We start from the raw sequence: 25131 nt of genomic DNA, 5'->3' as shown, positions 1-25131 counted from the left end.
TTGGATATTATGGGCGACAAGCTCATGGACTATTGTTGACACGCAATAGTCAAAGTCCAATCCATATAGGGTACACGGATATATTTGTGTTCCATGACTACGATGATACCATGTAACACATGGAGCATCGATACTTATGCTGTAGTATTTAACCATTATTATAGTTGTTTCTTCTTAACCCCATCCCCCTATTTTTGATGTTAGTGAGATTCAAATCTGTCATTAGAGTGATTATTCATATTGAATTTGAATTTTCTAAGAACATTTTAGCCAAAATCGCAACAAGATAAACTGAACAATCCACCAGAGAGATTTTATTGGAATTTTAATTTTTCGGTAAAAATGATTGTTATCATGAAATTACAAACATTACACTAAATTCATATTCACAACATTTTGAATCCTAATGACACGGCAGGACGATCAATGATCACAACCGTCTTCAACTCCTTTGTGTGACCAAACCTCAGTCCTCATATACTCGATAGCCTCATATCTAGACAGATATCGAAAGGCCTCTAGACCGAACAGTCAATAAACACTCCGCTGGTGCCTGTCATAAGGCTGTTGCATTGCAGCCAGTTACACCTTTCTGGGGCAAAACCAACCCCCTGTGGCTGATCAAAGATCAATCAAGCCTTGTATTTCCTTTGGCTGTCCTTGAGACACTTCCTAGGAAGCTTTCCTTCATTTTTCTCATATGTGGGAATGCCTTTAATAAAGACAACAGACGAGCCATCCTTCATTGTTTTTCTTGGTGGTCTGTTCAAAGGAAACCTGGAAGACAACCGATAGAGAAGTATAAATCTTCAGTTAAATACCGGAAGCAACAGAATATTGAAATTAGATAGTGCTTGCAAGTGCAGTTACCCCTTTTCTAAATCTTTTCTATTATTATCTGGTATGTTGTCCTTGCCGAATTCTTTTCCTCTGTCATTTAGATTATCTGTGGTGTCTTTGTAAACTTCCTTCCTTGCGTCATTCTGTGAATTCTGGACAATGAAACAAAGGGAATAAACATACGTTTCTTAAGTTCATACGAACATGTAAAACAAAAACACAAATATAATACGCTACACTTTAGAAAGCGTACAAGTCTAAACACATTGTCTCCTAAGTATTTAATGGCAGAGACCCTAAATTTTGTTGTTCTGAGCAACAGTTGCATACTACCTTCAAACTTGCAACACAAAATCTAACAATCTAACTCTTGAGAAATTCAGAACCAGAAGGTAGAACCCGGCTATATCCAAAGCAAACTGTCATCAGCACTTAGCAGCGTTCTCCCTTACATAGCCTTAAATAAACTAAATTAATCATTCACCATATAGATGGATCTATTAGAGTGCCTTCCTTTCATCTTCTAAACTGATAGTTCTTCATCAATATATTAACAAAGACATGAACTCATTATAACCCCAATTACAGTTGGTAAAAAATAAAGGAGTGTGCTAGCATAAGCTGAACTAGAAGACTTGTAACTCCTAGATTCTGAACCCCCAATACGATTACGTGAGTAGAGTAAACATAAAATCTAGTCACTTACTCCAGTAAACCTTCGAATTAACTGGAGGCAACAGTAATGTTGATCCTACACTCAATGCAAACATCAAATTTCAAACACATGAAATCACAAGCTAAGTAGGAATTAAACCAAAAACACCACAGACGACATCACATGCAGGCTGCAGAGTCTTAGTAAATCAAAAACATAATCATTATCAAATAGCCTGAGAAGCATTACCAAAATGCTCACCAAGCATTGCATATAAGCTGAGTTTAACAAACAATTTCACTGCACCATCATAAAATTAAAAGCACAATCAACCAAGAACCGAAACAATTCAAGACACAAGATGTTTTATCTTACTTCAATGGGGTTGAGAGATATACATTGATCCCCTTCACAATCCAAAACCTTTGCTTCCTTCTTCTTCTCCTCAATGCCATCATCACCCTCCTCACCGCTCACCACTTTCCTCTTATTCCTCCCAAAGCTCCTCACCTTGCTCTTCTTCTCCCTCACTTTCCACATACTCTTCCTCCTAAACACCACCTTCTCCGTCTTCCAAACCTCACAGCTCGTGTCTATCACCGTCACCTCGCTCTTCGAATACCCCTTCAGCTCTCTCTCCTCTTTCTCTTCCAACTCTTCCTCCTCATTCAGTTCTTTGCTGTTGTCCGAATTCAACGATGTGATAGCTGTAAAGTCGTGTATGCCATTTCTGGTGCTGCCCGAGCTCTTGTTCTCTTTGCTGTTGGAGTTGGTGGTGGAGGAGGTGACACAAACTCTGGGGTGGGTTTGTTTTCTGGGGACTTTTTTGCCGGAAATTCTCGAGCTTTCTTCGGAGCCGTCGATGAAGAACAGCTCGGAGATGGCGGTGCTCATCAGGCCCAGCAATGCCTCTCCTTTTCCGTCGTCTCGGGTCGGATTGGAAGATTCGGGTCGATTTGAGACCGGTGGAATTGACTCGGTTGACTCTGCATTGGGACTCGGGGATTCCGAGGAGGAGTTAGGGTTATGTCTAAGGAAGTGGTCGAGGTCGAGGTTGTCGCCGGCGGGGAAGCCCTTGTTGGACCGGAGCCGGTCGAGCCAGTTAGGCCGGCGGACCGAGCAGAGCATTGCCGAGCTGGACGGATCGGATTGGCTGAAGGGACAGAGCTTTGATTTGGGAGTGAACAGGTGATGATTGGGATCGGAGATGGAGAAGAAATTTGGTGGCTTTGTTTGGTTTTATCGACAATTTTTGAGTTCGGAGCTTAAAGGTGAAGACTTGAAGTTGAAACGAGAACTGTTCTGTGTTACGTGGGAAATAGTGTCTTGCTCGCTTTTTACTTTTACTTTACCAAGCTGGAGTGGTGAAGCATGAAACATGTGGGGAAGTTACAGTAACCATGGTTCTAGAGCTGTCGCTCTCAGAGCTCTCTAGCTAGTACTACTACATTAGTACATTGTTAGGCCACAAGCTAAGGTTTCTTAAGGGGGTGTGTTCTTAAATCTTAACTTTGCGCAGTAAACTCGTTTGTTCATTTTGGTTATAACGAGACTCTGGCTCATACAATTCATGATAAGTTTGTTCAGTACACTCATTTGTTCATCTTGGTTATAACGAGACTCTAAAAAATGTAATTAATTACATATTTTTCAATAAAACTTTTAAGATCATTCTATTTAAAAAATAATAAATATCCGACTCATATAGATTTTGATTAACTGCGTGACTTCAATTTACAGATTTCAAGTAATTGCTTTTCAAGTTTTAGGAGTATGTACTATGTAGTGTGGCAACGGTCCCAAATGACCTTTCATGACATGAACTGGGATATGAGAAATAAAACAACTAGCTACAGCACACAAGAAGCAAAACGATAATACTGGCTAAGATAGTCAAACCAGGTAATCCTCTATCTCTGACCACGTGTAAAAGCCCACAGAACAAAACCCACCCTAACCATAAAAGCTTAGGCGACGTGAAAAACAAGAAACCTCAGCCACCGGGAAGCAAGCACTTGGAAACTTTAGAACGGCAAACGTACGATTCCAGAGCCTTTGTCGTTTCGTCTCTTTCCTAGTGCTCTTGGAAATCAACGGACGTATTAAAATATCTAATCTTTTTTATCCACCAATCCCAAATCCTATTTTAGCTTCTCCACAATCTCCAGAGGGCTCCCCTGATTTTCCTGACGCAATTCCCAGCCTACACCACCGAAACGGCGCCGTCGTATGAACCCCAAATCAACTATTTGTTTCTGTGTTTGATGCTAGAAATCCCCAAAAACCAAAAAATTTAGTAACAGAGTTGCAAGCTCTGCGTCAAAGTTTCAAGCTTTATGGCGGTAACCAACATGGGCTCTCTGCATGAGATTTTGGAGATGGTGAAAATAGAGTACACGGACTTTGTGGTGTTTCTGGGTCCTCTGTGGACGGCTTTCCTTATTGGTATTGTGATTGGTTGGGCATGGAAGCCGAAGTGGGCAACATTTGGTCAGGGAAAACTAGGCTCCTCTGTTTCTAAAGTCTTGGATTCGTCTATGCCTACTTCGCCGGCTAGGTCTGTGATGTCACCACCCTTAAAAGGGTTCTCATCAGCACCGTGCTTGTTCCAAGGCTATGAAGCTTGGTTCATTAACCATGCAGTGCAGAAGAGGCTTTCTCCCTCGCCTATCGAATTTGATGACCACAGGTACTGGTGTTGTTGTTGCAATTTGTGTGTAATTTGATATGAAATGCTGTTACTTTGAGCTTAGTTTTGATTTTTGTTGGGTTTGGTCCTAAGCGTTGTTGAAGAGTGTTAAAGTTGGAACGGAATTTCTCACTGGTTCTTGTACATTTTGTGTAGTACCTGTACATCGCAGATGAATGAGAAGAAGTCTAATGTTGTGGCTCAGGAGGATGTAGAAAATCTATGTCGGCTTGTAGATATGAAAGATGGAGGTCCGGCTTGGATACATATGATGGATCGTTCAACTCCAACTATGGCCTACCAAGCTTGGCGTAGGGATCCAAAGGTAATTGGTTTCCTTAATTCTCATTTCTAAAAGATTTTGTAGAAAATAGAATTCATTACAAACAATCGATGCACAGCCATGTTTCATTGCTTTATCTGAACTTTCATTCCATTGGTTTGTTTCCTTTTTACTAATTTCTATTGTGTCAAATTATGTGGGAGAAGTTAGTTTTTGTAGAAAGCAGAGTTCTTTAAACACAATCAATACACAATCCATGTTACATTGTTTCATATTCTTCTGTTAGATTGGTCCTCCTCAATATCGTAACAGGACTGTGTATGAGGATGCAACACCGGAGCTAGTGAGGGACTTTTTCTGGGATGATGAGTTCCGGTTAAGGTGGGACAACATGCTTAGTGATGCCACAACCTTAGATGAGTGCCCAACCACAGGAACCATGGTTGTTCAGTGGATAAAGAAGGTGAGACTTTTGAATTCTGTTTTATATATTCTCACCAATCAATCTTCGATTCAGTTTTTATGATTACAAAGATTCTCCCTTGCATATGCTTAAGTTGTTTATATCTGCATTGCTTTTGTCCTGCAGTTCCCGTTCTTCTGTAAAGACAGGGAATACATAATAGGACGTCGAATTTGGGAGTCAGGAAGGAAGTATTATTGTGTGACAAAGGTATGAAGAATGGAATTTTTGTTTGACTTGTATGTTCTCTTCTCTTTATCACTTCACTTCCTTTGATGATTACCGGCCTCTGCCTTGCTATGCCATTTTCACATTTTGTGATGTGAACTGGCAATGGCACATGGGTTGGACTTTGAAAGAAACTGAGGACTAGAATTCTTGAAGCAGAAACAGTGTTCCGTTTCCCATTCTTCTTTGACTAGATACATCAATGTTTGTCTTTTCTTTTGCAGGGAGTACCCTATCCTTCTATTCAAAGGCATGACAAACCAAGACGTGTGGATCACTACTACTCAAGTTGGTGCATTCAAGCAGGTAAACTCATGCTAGGCTTCTTTAATCTAATCAAAATGGCATTAGGAATATTCAGTGCTTTGGTTTCATCAGTTGCAATGATCAAGTGGCCGCCTTAATTTGTACATAACCTGCAGTGGAATCAAGACACGGCAATGGCCAGCTGACTGCATGTGAAGTTCAACTGTTTCATCAAGAGGAAACGGGAATCCCATGGGAAATTGCAAAACTTGCTGTACGAAAAGGATTGTGGGATACTGTAAAGAACATAGAGTCTGGTTTACGTGCTTACCAGAAAGAGAGAGCGTTAGGTGGAATAATTTCTCGGCCTGCCTTTCTGGCTCAGATCAACACCAAAATAAATCTAGAGTACCTGAAAGCCTCCGCTGGCACTGAGGATTCGTCACAAACTGCAGTGGTGACTACATCTGACAAACCTTTCAGTGGGAACATACGGAATCTCATAATTGTTGGTGGGAGTATTCTCCTTGCATGCACTCTTGACCGGGGGTTTCTGGTGAAGACAGTAATATTCGGTGTGGCCGATGTGGCCAGGAAGTTTGCAAATGTGGGGAAGAAGTCAAAACCAAAGTGACTGGATCTAATCCAAGAACTTCGATAGGTATTCTGTGATCTTCATCCTGAATAATACCCTTTTCCATGTCTTCAACAGGAGAGAAAGAGCACACTAGTATAGTACCATAAACCCTCTTCTTACTCATATGAGAAAGAGGAGAGGTTGCTCTTTTTGTTGATTAATTAATATAAAGTATATGAACCCTAGAGTTGTATCAAGAATACGGAGACATTTTGTAGCTGTATATACATTAACTGATATTCTTTAGGTTTCCATACTGCTGATTTAGGCAGTTCAGCATTTGTAACTCATTGGAAACTATCAGAAACAGAGTTTACAGAGTCTTCGTTGCTTATGTTAGTATTAGCTTCACAGCGGCTTGATTTCTTTTGTGAAATTTACGCAATACTGAACTAGATGGGGTTTCCTTGCTCGTATCATATGAATTTATTCTGTTTTTTCATGTTTGTAAATTTTAATGGGAATTTTCAATTATAATAAAAGGAATTGTAATACAATGACGGCTGTATTGAGAATAACAATGTTACTACGGCGGTTGGAAATTTGACATAAATTCTCAATCAAATACGACATGAATGGCAACTAGGAAAGATAAGAGAGAAATTCCTCTTGATTTCTTCTATTCATTTCAAGTGTGGCAGGGAATCGAAAATGGTGAAAGTGAGGAGATAATATTTATACCCTTCATGAACTATACACAGACTGGAAATAAGGCATGTATTCCTTGGGAATTAACGAACCACCAAGGTTTCGAATGAGTCCAACCCATCAAATTGAGGTGCCAACTTTGGCATCTGTGTGTTGCTCACCTCCACCTTGGCTTGTGTCATGAAATTTTCAATAGATGTTCGAATCCCACCTCTGATTTCCTGATTCAAGAACATGCATGATTCAAATATATATCAAGAGATTGACATATAGGTGCGTTCTTAGTTCTCTGTTCTAACCTTTTGCTTGTAATGGTTTCTGTCAAGGAAGTAAATCCCAGCCCCAGCCGCAAGGCCCGCAACGACGAAAGGCAGTGACACATTGATAGTACTCATGGCCATCGCAACTCCGGAAGATTATCTATTGTTTCTTGAGACAATTTTTGGCCTTCTGATGAAATGTGTAAATTTATAGATAGCTTTGAGTGGAGAGGCAACAAAAAGAGAGTAAAGCAAAGGAATGTGAGATGCCTTGGTGGTCAAGACAAGTAAAGAATGGCACCATTCACCAATAAAAGGCGAACAGAGAAAAGCAGCAACAGAAGCCAGTATGAAAGATATCCAGGATTGCAATATGACGATTTTTTGTGGCAAATTAATATATAATGAAGAACAACTTTTGCCGACGACGATTGTCTGGAATTGTTTCTTTGCAATCACTAGCTAAGAAACAATGCTACACAGCCTACACCGGTAAGGGTATGAGAAAGCTTCTTTGTACTTTGGCGGGAAATGAACTGGGAGCTTCCATACTGGTAAGGGTATTTTAGGAATTGAAAAGAGTAGGGTTTGGGTTCTGGTTTGCGCCATTGTACAAACTACAAAGCTACAGTAGATTACTGCGTTAGAGTCTTAAAACGGTGCGTTTCACTTTGACAGTGTTGGTCTGGGCCTTGTCTATAGTCCGAAACTTGCGCTTGAGAAAAGAGCCTCATTGGGCCGAGCGAGACCTTGGAACGGTGCGTTTCACCTTGGAAAAGTTACTGGGCCTACTCTATAGTCTACTAATTAGGCCTGAGAAAAGAACCTTAATGGGGCTAATAGTTAAGTGGAGCTTTCCAGAAAATGGGCTTTAGGGTTGAGGAAAGAGCCTTAATGTGCCTTATTGGGCTATTGCAATATTCACAAGTCCACTCCGATGCGAACTTTCCCGCCAAATCAATGAAGGCTCGGCGCCAATCTTCGTAGCACCATCCCAAAGCTATGTCGTTCGATTCGTTGAGTACAAGAGGTGGGAAGATTATCGCAAGTATCTGAAATCGAGGGTTCCGGCGACGGATGGGACTGGATCGAGTGGAACAATGCTGCTAAGGATCGGATTTAGTTTTTTATATACAATTTCTCTAATATGATCGAGCTTGCTATATGCAATCTAAAACATGATGAACACAAGCCAAGTATATTATTTTGCATTAAGCTTTTCTTTATTCCACAAGCATGACAAGATCAAACAATTTGATTACAAGTATATATATAGATGGTGAGAGAGAGAGTTGAATCTGATCATCAGTGAAGAACAATGGTTTCGAAACAGTGAACCCCATCGATCTCCGGCGCAAACCTTGGCAATGGCATCATACTCTTGCTCTCTAGCAGCTGCTGCTGCTTCTCTCCATATTCACTATTGGCCGCCACCGGCGATGATGAAGAAGCAATTTGACAGGCCACCTTCTGTTTTTCCTTGTCGTTTTTTATGAAGCACATTGGCTTGTGGATTGTATCCGAGGAGAACATTGTTATCAGAATAGGCTCTTTGCTTCTGAGTTTGATGACGTGAGCGAGAGGAGGTATTTAAAGACTAAGAGAACTGGATTTGGACGGATACCGGCGCAATGGAAAAGTTTGGTCTATCTAACACCGACTTGATACGTGGATGGGTTAAATTAGATAGACCATCCATAAACATAGATAGACCAAACTAGCTAGGTACTTGAGAGCCTAATTTAATGAACATACCCATCGGAGAGATTGTATTAGGTACTTGAGAAAAGTTTGGTCTCTATATAACACTTGATCGGAAGTTTGGTCTGTTTCACCCGTCGGAGAAATTGTAAGGCTTCTTATTCTACGAGCTTCAGATATTTTTCCCATATCTACAAGGATGTGATAGAAACTTCCAATCAAATGTCTTGTAGATTCTAGACTCAATAATGATCATGGAAATCATTACAAGAATGCAAACTTTGGCGGTGTGGTATATTAGTCAGTGGTCACCATCAAATTGGGTTAATGACAGTGAGGGAGGAAAAATCCAATTAAATTTTGGCCTCCAGTTTGCGACACTAAAAATCACAAAAAAGGGACCAGGACAAGAGTCCATTATGCAAGAATTGTACCAGCAAACCCGATTGGAATCAGGTTATCAGGGATCGGATTCTTTGGCTAAGAAAAACACTAAAAATGGGACAAAAGGGGCCTAATGATGGGAAACACAAAACCAAACCGCACAATTACAATGCTTCCCAGTGAAGATATATCAATGGAATAGGTTGATTCGGCATATAAACTAGTTGCATAACATAAACCACACACATTGTAGATAATTAAAGATGGGTAGAAAGACTTCGTATTATTCAACAAGTTAAATGAGATAGATGTACTACAGAGTAGGTAAAGTTGTAAACTTTTAGAGCAGTAATTGAACATCAATTGGTCCTAAAATTGGCTGAAACCAAGAAGACAACAAGTATGAGCATCCATGTTTATTTTCTAGTCATCGAACAAGCTGATACCCAGGTCATCATCACTTTCTTCCTCTGGCTCATCCTGCATATACACAGCAAACAGAAGAATAAGAAACAAGTTGAACAGACAAGAACAGCAACCAATATGCAAAGAGACTAAAGCATCATAAGTATCCTTACTTCATGTAAAGAAAAACTCGAAAAGACAACAAAGATACAATGTTATACCCAGAACCAAGCATCAATACAGCATAAACTTGAATTTGAAGGTTTAGCGACTCTCATTCATGACCACAGATTCCGTAATAGAGCAACGAAATTATGCATGAATAGCAAGTAATAGGCGTATCAAATTCACAACTGAAAGCCTAGCAGAGAGCATTAAACACATTCTCACCTTCTTCTCCTCGGCTGCAGGAGGAGCAGCAGTGGCGGCGGCAGCCGGAGCAGCCATAGCTACCGGAGCTGCACCACCACCACCACATCCAACATTCATTGTAAGGCCACCAAGATCCTTCTGCTCCGCAAGATTGGCAAAGAGGTTGGGCCAGTATGCTTCCACGTTAACATTTGCAGATTTGATCAAAGTAGCAATCTTCTCAGCCTATTTCAACCAAAATAACAAAGAATTCTCAGATATATAATCAAAGTAACAGGAGAAACATGCATGAAACCACAAACTTGTAGCACAGCGTTTTATCGAGTCTACACTATCTTATTCCTTCCCTTCCACAGATTGACAAAGCATATACAAAAGATATAAACACAGCACCAATTTGGAATTAGAGTTTATAAGCTCCACAACGTACATGTTGAAATTTCCAAACTACGTAGACCTAATTAATATCAATAAGGGAGGTTCTTACAGTGATTGGGATGCCCTCGTCATGAAGAATCATGGCGGCGTAGGCGCAAGCAACTTCACCGGTAGACATGGTTTCACACAAGATTGGATTTCACAAATTATAAAAACCGAAGAACAATGCGGAGGAGGAGGGATGAGGCGCAGCGTTGTAACCGTTTTGTAAATGGGGTCTTATATATAGAGGTTGAAAGGGCTAGGGTTTTTTATTAGGATGCCACGACAGTTGTCGGTTTATTACTTGGGCTGGCCCAATTCGTAATCAACAACTCACCACTTTTTAGGGAGCCCACTACTAGCCCACTTCGTAATCAACTCATTCCTTGGGCTGGGTTTGAGGGATCACACTGCTAGCCCAATTCGTAATCAACTCATCACATGGGCTAGTTTTTTTTTTCTATTAGACATGGGCTGGTTTTTCGGGAGCGCGCACTAGTAGCCCCATTAAGTTCCTAACACAAAAAGGAAATTTCAGCTTCTTTTATTTTTTTTTATTTTGAAACGGAAAAAAATCCTATTTACATTTTACAGGACGGTAAATGAAAATACGGCTGATTGTAATTTTTATGTACGATATATTGATTGGTTTAACTACTTTGTTCTTTAGCTGTTTATTTTTTAACAAATTAGATAGAGGATCTCCATTTCATTTAAAGGGGGCCAAATAAAGTTGAAACCTTTTAATCAAAAAATAAATAAAGTTGAAACCTTCAACAAATAAAGTTGAAACCTTCATTTAAAGGGACCAAATAAAGTTAAACTACTTTGTTCTTTAGCTGTTTATTTTTTAACAAATTTGATAGAGGATCTCCATTTCATTTAAAGGGACCAAATAAAGTTGAAACCTTCAACAAACAATAGTATATATCACGTAGCTAAATCGTTTTTGAAGACCTACGATTTTTTTCAATCCACAACAATGTTACAAGGAAACAATGAACTGAAATCTACCGCTATTATTCAGAAGGAAAAAGAGGTCCCAAGATTATAAAATGAATGATAAAACGATACAGTCGCAAATTCACATGATGTCCAGTGAATAGCTCTTATTTATTCAAGTCAATCTTACGCAACAAGTCCACAAAACTAACTAATACTAAAATACACCCCCGATAGTGTCTTACCCGTTCATGGGCAAATTAAAATCACTAGACATTATCGCTCTTTTCTGGACAAATAAACACACAATAGCAGCCATAATCCAAAGCCAATGAATGTTCTAAACAAAAATAATATTTTCAACAAGTCCCCTCAGATATTTGAATTCTTGCACCTAACACCCATACGCCTTGGAAGGATGACTTGCCAGGAGGATCAAGCACTATCTGACCGCGCCTGCAATATATCAATCTTAAGTTAGCATAATGAAATATGTCTAGCTATTAACTTATAATGCCAAGGTTTTTAACTCAAAATTTGGCAAAACTTTCAACTAATATCTCTCTAATTCTACTTTCTATAGAGCCAAGTTTAAACTCAACTCCAACTAAGCATGTCCAATTATTTCCAAGAATACAGTGTTTGGATGTTGTAGGAATGTAGGTTATTCGTTTTATTCCATCCGTAACTAAAAAATAACCTTTCCATTTTCAAATTTCTAGTGCCTATACTATGCCCCACATGAACTTGTATATTAGAATATACTCCACTTACCGGGCGGGGAGACCCTGACCTTGATCTTGACATTGATCTTGGCCTGCATAGGGTAAATTTATAAAAGCATGTATTAGACATCATAAACAAAACAAAAAACAAAAAAAGAAACAAATACAATTAAGAGAGTAAGAATTACTTATAAAGCCAAAGCCAAATACCTGGAAGGTTTGACCGGAGATGCAGACCTAGATCTTGAAACTGATCTAGAAACAGATCGCTCCAAAGAATTGCTGCATTATACAGAACGAATCACAAGATGTAAAAGGAGAAAGAAATTGCAAAATAATAACACTAATAGTAGATAAGTTGGCGGACGACAGCTCAATACCTCTTATTCCTTCTTACACTACGGCTTCTGCTACGGCTTCTGCTCCGACTCCTAGAGGGACTGCTGCTTTCATACACTTTAACCTGCCCAGTTGGTACACAAACAATTGCCAGAACAATTTTGTGAGACAAACCTAAGTCAGAAATTTGAGAATATATTTCTACAGGTTACAATCAGGAATGGAATAGAGAACTCAGAGTACTCACACCATCAACCTTAACAGCAACATGTTGCAATATCCATGGTAAACATAAATCATTTGCAAAATAATATTTACACATCATTCAAACAACTAGATAAAATAAAGCACACCCTAGCAAACTTCCACAAAGATAAAGGTTTACCCGAATATAAGATCTTGCCCAAGGATTTTTAAATTCAGTATCATGAAGTTCCCGAACCTGAAAAAAGAACAATAAAAATATTATGTAAGCAAGTGAATTAGTGTGGAGCTTATAAAGGGAGCAGAAGGTCTTGTAGTTGAACTTACAGCATATTTCATGTCATCATAATTGTTATAATCAACCAAGCCATAAGTCCCTGAACACAAAGCAGGAAATTCATGTGTTAAGCAGATAAACATTTCAGCTCATAGAAAATTAGGATAACCATTAATTGCATGCTAGTGTATTTTCATAAGATCTGAAGTATTACTGATGACTCTATAGCTTTTCTAGAGTATGATGGCATGGAGAGTGAAGACACTTATCTGGTACTAATGATAGAATATTGTTGGTCTACATAAACAGTTTTCTTTAAAAAAAATTTCTCTATAAGCCACTACAGTTAGCAAACTTACATCGGAGCTGATAAAAACAAAGCAGAAAGGGTTGTTTGCATTAAGAAAATTTCTAGGCAGGGGGTCAGTATTAGGCACAAATCCTTGCACTTCCCTAATAAGAGGATCTTGAATCTCATTTAAGTTAAAAAAAAAAAAAAACACCTCAGGATGCATATCTGACTCTGACACTCAAGTGGAATGTATGATCAACTTAAGTTCAGAAATAAATTGAACAGTAGAGTAAATTGACAAATTAGCATAGAGGTATCAATTGCTAAAAATATAGGGTAAAAACTATACCTTCACTGTCACGACAAACCTCGGCAAAACACACATCACCAGCTTTTCGCATATGATCCTGAAATCAATAATCAGTAAGGTTACAAGTAGAATACAAAACAAATGGGGTGCACAAGTTTGGGAGTAGACATAACCAAACCTTCAAATCTTGCCATGAAGCAGAAGAAGGGAGGCCACGAACAATAACTGGATCAAATGCAAATATACATCAATCAGTACGAAACTAAACGTACGTGAACTTTTAATGGAAGGCACGTGTTAAACATATCTCGGATTGTTATTCAACCAAGTAAGGCATCCTAGAAGAAGACACACCTCGAAATTCAGAATGACGTGAGACACCAAATCGACCCCCACTGCTGCCTCCTCTGCTGCTACTGCCTCCACCATATCCACCACGACGATCACTAGGTGGCGGGCCCCTACTACCACCATGGGCAAGCTCAACCTGCATTGGGGACAAACAAAAAATCAATAAACCACAAAGAAACCACAATACAACATAGAAAAATAAATTTATAGCCAGAAGCATAACAGGAACTTTTTAGTACCCTTAAACGACAGCCATCAAAGTTGTACCCATCACGACCCCTAATTGCATCTTCTGCATCCCGAGAACTCTCAAACTGAAATCCAAACATATAGTCCATTAGAGAACTATCAAGGTTCATTCAAATACATCCAGAGCACAAAGCACAATAAGTACCTCAACAAAACTATAGCATGGAGGGCGAGGTGGAACCTTCAATTCAATATCCAAAATGCGGCCATACTGCAGAGGAAAAACAAGTTTAGGATGCCGAACAGACAGAACTAATACAATTCATTTCAAATAAGTGAAATAATTTCACAAAGAAAAAGAAAAGAACATTTTTTTATCTAATAAGTGCTACAAGAACTCTTTCATACTTGTTTTTAACACATACTATCATATATCAAAAACTTTTTGCATCAAGGTCAATGAACTGCACAAACCTCGTGAACTAAAACAGACACCTTAAGCAAAATTTAGAAATAAACAACTAGAAGAAATGAAAGTTGCAAGCAGTGATCTATAAACCTCGTCATGTTAAAAGGCAAGACACTGCATAACACATGTAAAATTAAGCTTGTGCTCTTTTAGTAAATCAAACATGGAAAATTATTGTGTGCACTTGCTCAAATAATAATGTGTAATGTGTAAAATCAGATTTAACTTCCGAAGAGAATGATATAAGTTATACTTCTATTGACATACCAAAATACAGGGTGTAACAAAAATTATTAAGGATAAATGAAGCTCATATACGAACAACCAATATATAGTAAATAATTCGGTGACAACCTTGTAGAATAAATCTTCAACCTCCCGTTCTCTTATATCTGAGGGTAGGTTGCCGACATAAATTGTGCGAGAAAATCGTCCACTCATATTTGAGACCAAAAGATTGGCTGCTGCAAATTTTCTGCAATCAAAGAAATAATTCATGTGAATATTGCATCCAACAATTTGTAAAAATCTGCTAGTTTGGTGTCCAGTTATCATCTTCATGTACTCTGTTGACAATATAAAAAAAACAAAAAACAAAACCAAACAATGAAGCAAACCAAGAGAGCAATCCTCGAGGTGAGCCGTGCTCCACAAGCTCCATTGCTCATTTGCTCCAAGATGCTCCAAAGCAATAATTATATTGAATTAAAATTTGAACTCCTCATCCTCTCCAGAATTTTAGCAGATGTATAGATCTTCTGAGAGTGAGCAAGAATCTCCAATAACAAAAAATTATACTCATAACTCCAAAATGATTCTCCCACTCCCTCTCTAAATCCCTATGTATGATTGCCAAGCTCATATTTGTCCAAGCGCTCGACATCTATCATAAACAAAGCATCTGTGTCATGAGATCAGGCAAGATTGGCATGTATTTATGTATTTACCTTATTCAGCTCTCTTAAGAGCATTGGAAAACAAAAACGAAAAAACAAAAACCCTAGAAAACAAGTTAAATTTCTCCCATTTATCTTACACTTACTTCCAGTGTTGCATAAACCATGTCCATGGTGCTCTCAAGGATCCCATTATTCATCGAATTTACGCACCAATCACCAGTTTTATCATGGTAATGTTTCTAATAATGATGCAGTTTCCAATTTCCCCGACTCGATTGCTAATCAGCTTTTCATAAATTACACACAAAAGCCATGCAGACAGTGTTTCTTTAGTTTAAAACGTCTTCTTGCACAATACTCTGATCTCTTAAACATCAAGAAACCGAATTCACTGCCGAAATGTATGAGCAGAAACTATGCCCTAAGAACACAAATGTAGAATCCAAGCAAAAATCCTCCAAGATAATCAAGGCCGATTTCATCCTCAATCAAAGACGTAATGAAATCGTGGCTACCTAGTTCAAATACTCTCCAAAATTTACCAGCGACTAAAAACCTAGCAGACAGTGCAGAGAATCACAGAAACGCAGCGATTTCAAAACCCTAAAAAGGTTAATGCATAGAAATTGAAGAGGGGAAGAGGACGAATATCACACCGGAGACGAATCGGAGAAGCTTCGGAGGTGAAGAGTGCGGTTGTGGGCAGCGCCGGCGCCTGAGCCGTTCAAGCTTGAAACTTCGAAACGCCGAGAAAAGAGAAAGTGAAAGAGAGCTAGGGCAAAATGCCTGATATATAAAAATGTGTGAGAGTAAAATTCTGGACCTCTTTTACGGCTCTATGGTTTGGGCCTAGGCCCAATATTAGAGTCCGGATATAACATTATGTAACCCCATTTCTATGGAGGGCCTCTGCTTAAAGGTCCAGTGTCCCCAATTTGAGCCCAAAAGTGGGCTGAGCTACTATTGAGTAACGCAGTCTATTTCAGCCCACCATATTGCGACGACTGCTTCGAAGGATTCAAGACGATAATTGCTTTGCTATTTTGATAAATAGTAATTAGGAGATGGCTTCGACCTTGTTTTTTTTTTTTTTTTTTTTCGCTTCAACTCTTTGTTTGGAAAGTTGCATTTGACACCGTAAAGACAAGAGGTATTAATCGAGTAAAATATTACTCCGCTAATCAAGCAAGAATCCAAAGGATTGTGTATATAGGTCGCTTCCTCTCTTTTTTCCAATCTTGTCCTTCTAGAATTTTAAAACAATCGTAATCTATAAGTTCTTGATGGTCTTAAAATGCACGCAAAAACACCTAAACTCGTCAAAGCCATGCATTTGGCTTCTTATTCTCCTTCATCCTACTCCATTGAGTCTTGGGAGGGTTTTCAAACTTTCTGACTTTCTCTTGTTTTCCTCTGTGTTGACCATCCGAATAGAAAGCCCTCCCTTTCAACATTCCCCAAGTCGATCAGGTTGTATGTTGCTCACTTTCAAGGCCAAACACGACGTTGTGTTTTGTTCTTCAATCCATGCACACATGTGCTAATTGAGTCGTGATGGAAAGGTTCTCAAATGCGATGGATATACATGTATGGAGAATAAAAGCTTAGCTTTGACTGGGTTCTGCAATTGCTTCCTTATATTAGGAATCGGAATGTTTGAACAAGTCGGATCATCTACCATTAATTCCACCATAACCAAATAAGTATAGAAGTAGATACGTAAGTGGTCGTATAATACAAGTATAATACTTGGATTCCGTCGACGATGATAAATTACATTGCGTGGTGTTAACGTGATAATTTCTTTGAGGAGTTGGAAAAATTTAGGACAATTAAAATGTTTGCAGTGAGAGCCTCATCATTTCCTGGTCCACAAGCAAAATGAATGAATGAGATTTAGTTAATTAGGGGTGGTGCTTTAGCATGATTTGGGGCTAGATCTACCAAGAACAATGCCAAACTATTTACAAGGCAAATAGGATCAATCAAGCACTCCAAACTATGTTGCTTGAGAAGGCAATAATAAATTGACAAAATTGGTTATTGTTGGGACGAATATTGATTATAATATTATTTTTTTTGAGTTGAAGGAGGTCAGACATTTTTATTCAATATGGAATAAGCAATATTATACAGTGACCCGCCCCTGTGGGGCCGTCAGAAAGAAACACCGCTAAACGCAATATCACATAACCTATTGAGTGAAGCTCAGAGGTGAGTAAACTAATAAGAAATTGATAATAAAATTTTTCTACAGAATCCATCAGTAGACTCGCTGACAACCTCAGATCAATAATCTCGTCAGTTCCTCGCGGGTACTGATCCCAATAAAAAATTAGGTATCTAGACAAAAACCGTCCTGGATCCCAAATTTTTATAAAAAAACCACCGGGATCCCAAATCCAGATCCAAAACTGAAGAGGCCCACATGGACCACATGCTGCAGCCCTAGGCATCAAGCCCAAATCAAAAAACCAAAGCAAGGCCCAACAGCACTTAGGGTTAGCCTTGGCAACCAAAACAACAGAACCGTTGACTTTGCCGCCCCTGACACCTGCACCCAAGCTGCGCCGAAGTCGGAAACTGCCAAAATCTCGAAAGAAGGTGAATGTAATTTCAAAGCGCCGCCCCACCGTGCCTCCATCCAACCAATGACGAGGGACTAAAAGATTGAGCCCAACGTCGTCAACCTGGAAAACAGACGAGCAAAACGGAATTGGAATCGCAAGTTGACTTTGCCCCCATACCAGTAAACGCCGGTCAGCCGGAAAACAACCATGAAGGGACTTGAACAAAATCGAACCCGACCCGTGCAAAACCCAACCCATCAATCGCAGCTGCCATGCTTGAACCAGATCTGCCTGCATCTCAGATCCTTTGAGCCGCGCACGCCGTGGCCTAGACGAGCCACCAAAACTTGATGGCACCCCTGAGATTGCACAGTCCTGCACCGTACAAGGCAATCGCTCCAGAAAAGACCAGGTCCCCAGTCCTATGAGCCGCGATGGGGCAGGAGAAACCTGCGAAAGAGAACACACGGCAAAACCCTGCCTTGATTTGGGCGATCCCAAAAAGGACGCCGTAGTTGTACTCCATACATGACGGAGAGAGGTACAGAGAGGCCAAACCCGAAGCGGTGCTCTCCCAACCCTAGCAGAGCTCTGCTAGGTCGAGACATTCTTTAAATTACTTGGAATATTGATTATAATATAGTGTCACTTAAAAACAAAAATGTCAAATCATTGATTTTTTATTGTAGTAACTATCGTGTTATTTACGTTATTGAAATATCATATTTATTTTTATGTCTAAGCATATTAACCATGTGATTCGAGTTTTTGCTGAAAATGATTGATTAATAAAATTGACCGTAATCTACAATGTGTTTTCCCTCCTTGTCTATGAATTGGAAACAAGACTAACTTTTTTAATTTTTATTTCTATTACACCAATGGTTGCCAACCAAAAATTATATGATATGCATAAACAAAAAGTATAATCACATGTTGGTTACAAACATCATTGTTTCACCAATAAATAATGAGTTTAGTGATCAAGTGATTGCTTAGTGTAGTTAAGTATGAAAATAAATAAAATAATGAGGGATTTTAAATTTCTTAGATTGCTTTGAAAAATGAACTAGGACAAAGAAATATACAAGATTCAAGTTGGAAGATTTATACACTTGTATGGTTGGACATGATATTGATGTGATTCCCTTCTCAAAGATGTGCCAATAAGGCCTTAGTAATCAAACAGAAATAGGATAAGAAGTCAAGTAACAATGATTATTTGCTTATCTTTCCATTCTATACATTTCATGACAGGAGTATTTTCTTACCTTCTATGTAAAATTTTGACATTGTTCATTCTTTACATATAACACATAGTGCGGTAGCTGTACTAGCCCTCTTAAAAAAAAAAAAATTACACGCACACACAGTGCAATGATAACCAAACAACTTATACAATACGACATGAAATAAGACAATTACGTTATGATAACAAAATACAATTACTCCTCACACTCTAATGTCAAAGTATAGTGCGCTAAAAAAAGATACTAATGGGATCCAATAAAAGAGTATGATACTGATATTAATATTCATGTCTCTACACACAATGATTCATTTAAGCTGTTTGATATATGATCATCAAAAAGCGATGAGTTGTCTATATTGCAAAAATTATTAGATTTGCACACGTGACACGTAATACGGCCATAACATGAGTATCGTAAAAGTTTGTTAAGTAAAAATGTATTTCATCCTCCTTTACTTTCACACAACCGTTATGTTTAAGAAATCACTTCCAATAATAGGTTGTAGCAACTATATTCAAACAAACTAGGATTTTTTCAAACATATCAAATTCAAAGTTTGTTTTGATCACCGAGAAAACTACGAAACAGAATTAACTTAATCAAACTATAAAAAAAGACCAAAATGTTTTGCTTCCATTGTCAACGTCACTGTCAAGATTATGATATAACAAGAACCTTTAGTAACCTTGCAGAGCTTTATACCAACTACTCCAGTATTGAAATCTCCGTATTCACAAACTTTATCTTCAACAATTGTAAGAAATAAAAAGGAAACAATTTAAGAGAATAATCTCACCTCCAAATTAGAATGGATACTCTCTTTATCTCATTATTAAATACCAAGCAAATTTGGATTTTCTTTCACTACCAAATTTGAAAAATAGCATCATGTATATCCAAATAGTGTAAAAATCTTTCCATGTTCTACAATATACCTCTCATAAATTCCATCTCATGCGTTTATGTAGGTCATACATGCATCATGCGTGTCAGAATATAAACAAAAATTTAAGATCATCACAAAACACATGTTGTATTTGCCAAATTGAAAACTCCAAAACCAGAAAATATATATATATTTTTTTTTTTTGGGGTTGGTGGGTCTTCTTCCCCATCCATAATTCCATATCATAAGCGCAATATATAATCATCACCACGGTTTTGGTACGTTGTGAAGAAGAGAAGGGTCCAAAAAGGCAGTGCCTGCGTAATCGGACGATCCCAAGCACAAAAAACACATACCCTTTTCCTCTCTCTATCTTTCATTCTCTCTCTCTCTCTCAAACTCTCATCATCAGTGAGTCTATATATATTTTTTGGCTGAATAAATATATAATATTTATATAAAAAAAAAAAGAATAAAGATCTGTGCTTTCTGCTTTGTTTTACCAATTTTGATAAGAATTTGCAGTCTTTGCAGACCCTTTTTTTTCTGCTTGGCCTTTCTCTCAATCTGTTATACTAAAGCGATCTTGAGGTGGGCTTTGTTTCATTTCAATGGAGTTGATGCTCTAGATAAGCCTCTCTCTTTTTCTCTCTTTCTCTGGTAAGCCAAAAAAAAAAAACAAAAAATGATCCCTTTTCTGTTCTGTTTCTGGATTAAACAAAGAAACAAGATGATGATCTAGTTTAGTTTTGTAGTTTCTGATCAAATGGTTTGGTTTTGCAGGTAGTTTGGTGTTATAAAGTTGCGTACTTTAGAGCTGTTTCGGATCAAAATAAAGGTCTCACGTGTTTTCGAAAACCAAACAAACATGGCTGTTGCTGAGAATGCACCGAGCTTCGATAACTCATCGGAGTCCAATGCTCAGAGCGATCTCGAAAACCCACCAAAACCCAAAATGGACTCGGCTGCTGTGGTGAGTGTGGACCCCAATTTGCAGTCCAATGGTGGTGGTGGTGATCAGAACAATTCTGAGCTGAAGAGCCAGGAGGGTTTGTCAGTCCCCAACCACAAGGCTCAAATGGGCCAGATGCAAAATGGGTTCGAGTCCAATGGGGTGGCTGCTGATGACCATCAGATGGTGAAGGCTGGTGGGTATGGGACTGATCAGAGCTCCAATGGGGATGAGAATTTCAAGAGGGATATGAGGGATTTGGAAGAGTTGTTGTCCAAGTTGAATCCCATGGCTCAGGAATTCATACCTCTAAGCCTTGCCAACAACCAAGGGCAAACTCTTCCTGGTGGATTTGGCTACACTAACAATCAGTTGCTGCAGGCCAATTCCGGCAATGGGAATGGATTTATGGGCAAAAGGGTACGTCTGGATTTTTCGATTTCTTGGATGAAGTTCAGTTTTTTTAGGATATTTGGTGATCAGAAATGTGAGCTAATTGTTCAGTTTTTTTGGTTAGTTTATGATGGAAATGGATATGTATACTTTGTTGGCTTTTTCTTTGTGTACATTTCCATCAGGAAGTGGATAGCTAATTGGGTTTTGTTTTAATTTCAGCAGAAGAAGAATGGCTATAGTAATCAAGCCAGGAGAAGGAACTATTACAAGCTGAGTTTGGCACAGCGAGAGGAGATGATCAGGAGGACTGTGTATGTTTCTGACATTGACCAACAGGTATGTGTAGTTTGGTGGTTTGTTTTAGGTTCTAGGCTTGCTGTCTGCCTTTGCATTTAACTTGTGTTGTTGTGCAAATTGACACTCTTTTCTGCATTATCAGGTTACTGAAGAGAACCTGGCTGCTCTCTTTATTAATTGCGGACAGGTAAGCAGTGTTGATATTTTCCTCATATGTTCTTGTTCATTATACAAGGTGCCATGATGGTGGATTATCTTCTGAATTATTTTCTGTCTGCTTTTACAGGTTGTAGACTGTCGTGTATGTGGTGATCCTAATTCTGTTCTTCGATTTGCTTTTATTGAGTTTACAGATGAAGGTATTATCAAAAGCTATCATACTTCAACTAGATAGTGACGATTCTTTGTTTTGTGATGATAAATTGATGAGTCAACAATTTTATGATATGCTTGCAGAAGGTGCAATGGCTGCTTTGAGTCTGTCAGGAACCATGCTTGGCTACTACCCTGTAAGAGTGCTGCCTTCCAAAACTGCAATTGCACCTGTTAACCCAACATTTTTGCCCAGGGTGAGGCCTATACGAGACTTTTCCTATTTGTTATTGACACACTCAAACACACTGACACACACACACACATCTATATGGAAATATATATATTATGTGCACAGCAATTCATTTTCTCCTGGGCTGATTTTATATTCTTTTGTCTTTCTTGGTGTTATTCTATGCAGTCAGATGATGAACGTGAAATGTGCTCAAGAACTATTTATTGTACCAATATTGACAAGAAGGTAGTTTTCAACTTTCTAATTGGGTTTACGTGGTTTATGAACAGAACTGGTGCAGCTGTCTAACTGTGTTGTTCACTCGATGCAGGTTACTCAAGCTGATGTCAAACTGTTTTTTGAATCACTTTGTGGAGAGGTTGGTCTATCTATCTGTAAATACTTCTGCTAGAATTGTAATACTGTCTAATGAACTTATATTATTTTTTCTTTTTGGATTGCATTAGATTTCTGCTAAGATTGTAATTGTCTTGTGGTTTTTTTTTTCTTAATGGATTGCATAGGTTCAACGCCTGAGGCTCCTTGGAGACTACCATCATTCCACTCGTATTTGTTTTGTTGAGTTTACAGTGGTAATGACATAGTGACTTTTGATATATATGCTAAAGTTTTTAATACTCGTGCCTTACTGTATTATGCTCTCTTTGTGTGTTTTCCTCCACCTTTCTTTAGAACCTTTAGACAGTTTATGAAGGCAAAGTTAAGTGATTTAGTCCAATTAGTCTGTGTGGTTCATTACAATTCTAGAATAACCTATAATGAAGTTTTATATAGACTGTTTGGAAATCAGAGGATAGTAATCTGAGTGCAATACATTTTGTTGATTTCTTATATGGATGTTGGTCTATGTTTAAACACAATAGCTTACTGTTCTAGAATGATCCATGTTGGTCTATCATACTTGCCAATGATCACAAAATTTTGAACATCAAAGAATGTTGGTTTTGGATCCGGGAAATTGGGATTGTAGAGTTAGTGGAAGGTTTATGGCAGTGGCTAACCTGGTGCACTATAGAGTTACCTGCCTTGTTTTTATGTATCAATTCTGAAAAACACATCGTACCTGGTGAAGTTGTGGGTACTTTTGATGAGCAAGAAGCTTAACCAATGCTCCGTTAATCCTGCTGTTGACTGAAGGTCATTCTTGTCAGGATGTAGTTCCTTTTAGAAAAATGTATGGTAGAATTAAGAGTAGTTTGGATAGATAACCCCAAGTTTAGCTCATATCATACTGAGAATTGACTAGGGAAAGGTATAGAAGACTGCCACTTGAACTTCCTTAATAGGATACTTCTATGTAGAAGACCTCAATATCCAATGCGCATGGACAGATAAATAAGTAGGAGATTTTTTTACCTGCAATATCTTGTGTGCGCAAGCATGCTGTAAGTTGTGGTTAGTTATTAACCTATTATTGAGAAAACACTTAATATATCATGCAAATCATCGTTCTTTGTTAAGACTGAACATCTCATGAATAACTATTTCGATCTCTTTTCTTTTAACAAGTATTGTTTTGTTTTATTATTATTATTATTATTATTTTAGATTAAAAGTAGTCTGCTGTTAGTCTCCTTGTCCTTATTCTTTCTTTTCACTTGTGCAGGCTGAAAGTGCAATTGCAGCTCTTAACTGTAGCGGTGTAGTTTTGGGATCACTGCCTATAAGGTTAGTAATCTGTAGCTTGAACTGTTGTATTCTCCAGCTGCTCCCTCCTTATAGAAGCAACTTATTTTGGAACTCTTATTCATTTTTATGTGGTATGCATGCAGGGTCAGCCCGTCAAAGACACCTGTCCGCCCCCGTGCTCCTCCTCGCTCTCCATTGCACTAGACCTGCCTTTCGTTGCTGGACTAATTTCCTGCTGATAGATATATTTAAATATGCATACATAGATACAGATATGTTTACGTATTTGTGTTTATCTATGCTTTTGTTCTTCTGGTTGCCGTTGGGTATCTCTGTTACCTACAACTACTAGGGGTTACTTGTGGATTATTTTCGGTTGTAGAGTTGGATGGAATTCTGAGGCGCTGAATGGTTTTATTTATCGTGCACATTATGATGAAATCTGGAGGAATGGTGCCCGAAATCTTTGTCTTTTGATGTTTCTCATGACCAGAAACTGAAAATATTTTGCCAGTGGTATAAATCTTTTCTTAGCTGTTTTATTCTGCTTTATTCTTATTCTTTTTGCACTGGCTGGTTCTGTGTTTCATTACAGTTTAGGAAAAACTGCAGATCTAAGTCAATCTAATACATACTTACCTAAATCTTGACTTGATTCTCAAGAACACAGTGGCCCACTTTCCTAATTAGAGATCTTGGTTTCCTAACTTTCGTGGTTATATGTCCCTTAATAATTTATAATCTAATATTATTATATTTTCCTACGCCATTTATAGATTTTGCCCCATTCCTGGAGTGCTAGGGGGTAATGTCACTAATGTGATAGTCTATCACTATATGTAGCTCCTTTTTTCTCATATGCTGTTGCGAAATCTTTCCAAGCCTAGGTAGCTCCTATTTGTTTTTCCGCTACCTAGTTGAAGATTGATGGAGATGGGGTGTTCTCTTGAACTGCTATTGCGTTGCTTCAGGGGTTGCTTTGGGATCCGACATCATGACCGGAGGCGGGAGCCCTAAGGCCTCTATGAATGCAAAGGTAAAGGCTTTGGAGCCACGGAAGAAGAAGGAAATCGCAAAGCTCCTTGGACGTCCTGATCTCATTCACGCCGAGACCAATCTTTACGAAGATGTAATATTAGACTGTGATATTGTCATGAACCCTGACCTCATTGAAGTGGAATGTGACTCTCACCTTGATGCTGTGAAAAAGCAAGCCTTGTTTGACCAAGTGAGCAACAACATCAGCGGCCAAAACCTGATTATCTAAGTTCATTGTATAATCAAATTTCACACTTTCGGAAATCTGATTGGATTGATCAACGTCGCAAGTCTATTACTTCGAGAATTTCTAT

The 25131-nt window shown here is 38.5% G+C and overlaps 5 protein-coding genes across 10 annotated transcripts; 2 read left to right on the top strand and 3 right to left on the bottom strand.

Moving 5' to 3' along the window:
* Window positions 1-289: 289 nt before the first annotated feature.
* On the bottom strand, window positions 290-2795 carry LOC112184532. The gene is made up of 3 exons (XM_024322800.2): window positions 1871-2795; window positions 871-992; window positions 290-777 (listed from the first exon to the last, which is right to left on the bottom strand). Exons 1-3 carry the CDS (start codon window positions 2621-2623, stop codon window positions 633-635), a joined length of 1020 nt encoding a protein of 339 aa, XP_024178568.1. The 5' UTR covers window positions 2624-2795; the 3' UTR covers window positions 290-632.
* Window positions 2796-3463: 668 nt separating this feature from the next.
* Window positions 3464-6397, top strand: LOC112184521. Its single transcript, XM_024322790.2, has 6 exons — window positions 3464-4184; window positions 4341-4509; window positions 4754-4930; window positions 5057-5140; window positions 5383-5464; window positions 5581-6397. The coding sequence occupies exons 1-6, from the start codon at window positions 3832-3834 to the stop codon at window positions 6036-6038; spliced, it is 1323 nt and encodes a 440-aa protein (XP_024178558.1). The 5' UTR covers window positions 3464-3831; the 3' UTR covers window positions 6039-6397.
* A 2891-nt stretch (window positions 6398-9288) lies between these two features.
* On the bottom strand, window positions 9289-10460 carry LOC112181795 (60S acidic ribosomal protein P1). The gene is made up of 3 exons (XM_024320196.2): window positions 10299-10460; window positions 9830-10036; window positions 9289-9514 (listed from the first exon to the last, which is right to left on the bottom strand). Exons 1-3 carry the CDS (start codon window positions 10365-10367, stop codon window positions 9458-9460), a joined length of 333 nt encoding a protein of 110 aa, XP_024175964.1. The 5' UTR covers window positions 10368-10460; the 3' UTR covers window positions 9289-9457.
* Window positions 10461-11269: 809 nt separating this feature from the next.
* Window positions 11270-16019, bottom strand: LOC112184507 (serine/arginine-rich splicing factor SR34A). Of its 3 annotated transcripts, none has more exons than XM_024322784.2 (14): window positions 15885-16019; window positions 14947-15212; window positions 14684-14804; window positions 14066-14131; window positions 13911-13985; window positions 13675-13807; window positions 13499-13545; window positions 13360-13417; window positions 12769-12818; window positions 12623-12679; window positions 12279-12361; window positions 12109-12180; window positions 11948-11990; window positions 11270-11629 (listed from the first exon to the last, which is right to left on the bottom strand). In XM_024322784.2, the coding sequence occupies exons 3-14, from the start codon at window positions 14768-14770 to the stop codon at window positions 11609-11611; spliced, it is 792 nt and encodes a 263-aa protein (XP_024178552.1). In that variant the 5' UTR covers window positions 14771-14804; window positions 14947-15212; window positions 15885-16019; the 3' UTR covers window positions 11270-11608. The 3 variants fall into 3 exon arrangements, with proteins under 3 accessions (XP_024178552.1, XP_040368871.1, XP_024178546.1); XM_040512937.1 differs by lacking the exon at window positions 15885-16019 and adding an exon at window positions 15372-15784; XM_024322778.2 differs by lacking the exon at window positions 14947-15212.
* A 4151-nt stretch (window positions 16020-20170) lies between these two features.
* Window positions 20171-24331, top strand: LOC112184475 (polyadenylate-binding protein-interacting protein 12). Of its 4 annotated transcripts, none has more exons than XM_024322746.2 (12): window positions 20171-20348; window positions 20472-20597; window positions 20721-21309; window positions 21505-21621; window positions 21725-21769; window positions 21869-21941; window positions 22039-22151; window positions 22316-22375; window positions 22461-22508; window positions 22654-22722; window positions 23757-23818; window positions 23923-24331. In XM_024322746.2, the coding sequence occupies exons 3-12, from the start codon at window positions 20806-20808 to the stop codon at window positions 23981-23983; spliced, it is 1152 nt and encodes a 383-aa protein (XP_024178514.1). In that variant the 5' UTR covers window positions 20171-20348; window positions 20472-20597; window positions 20721-20805; the 3' UTR covers window positions 23984-24331. The 4 variants fall into 4 exon arrangements, with proteins under 4 accessions (XP_024178514.1, XP_024178507.1, XP_024178525.1 ...); XM_024322739.2 differs by having other exon boundaries at window positions 20463-20597; XM_024322762.2 differs by having other exon boundaries at window positions 20174-20348; window positions 20463-20597; window positions 21508-21621.
* The last annotated feature ends 800 nt before the right edge of the window (window positions 24332-25131 follow it).

Source organism: Rosa chinensis, chromosome 1, assembly GCF_002994745.2.
Source record: "Rosa chinensis cultivar Old Blush chromosome 1, RchiOBHm-V2, whole genome shotgun sequence".
Lineage (NCBI taxonomy): Eukaryota > Viridiplantae > Streptophyta > Magnoliopsida > Rosales > Rosaceae > Rosa > Rosa chinensis.
Note: the sequence above shows the minus strand (reverse complement) of the source record. Positions and strands in the feature narration are given on the sequence as shown.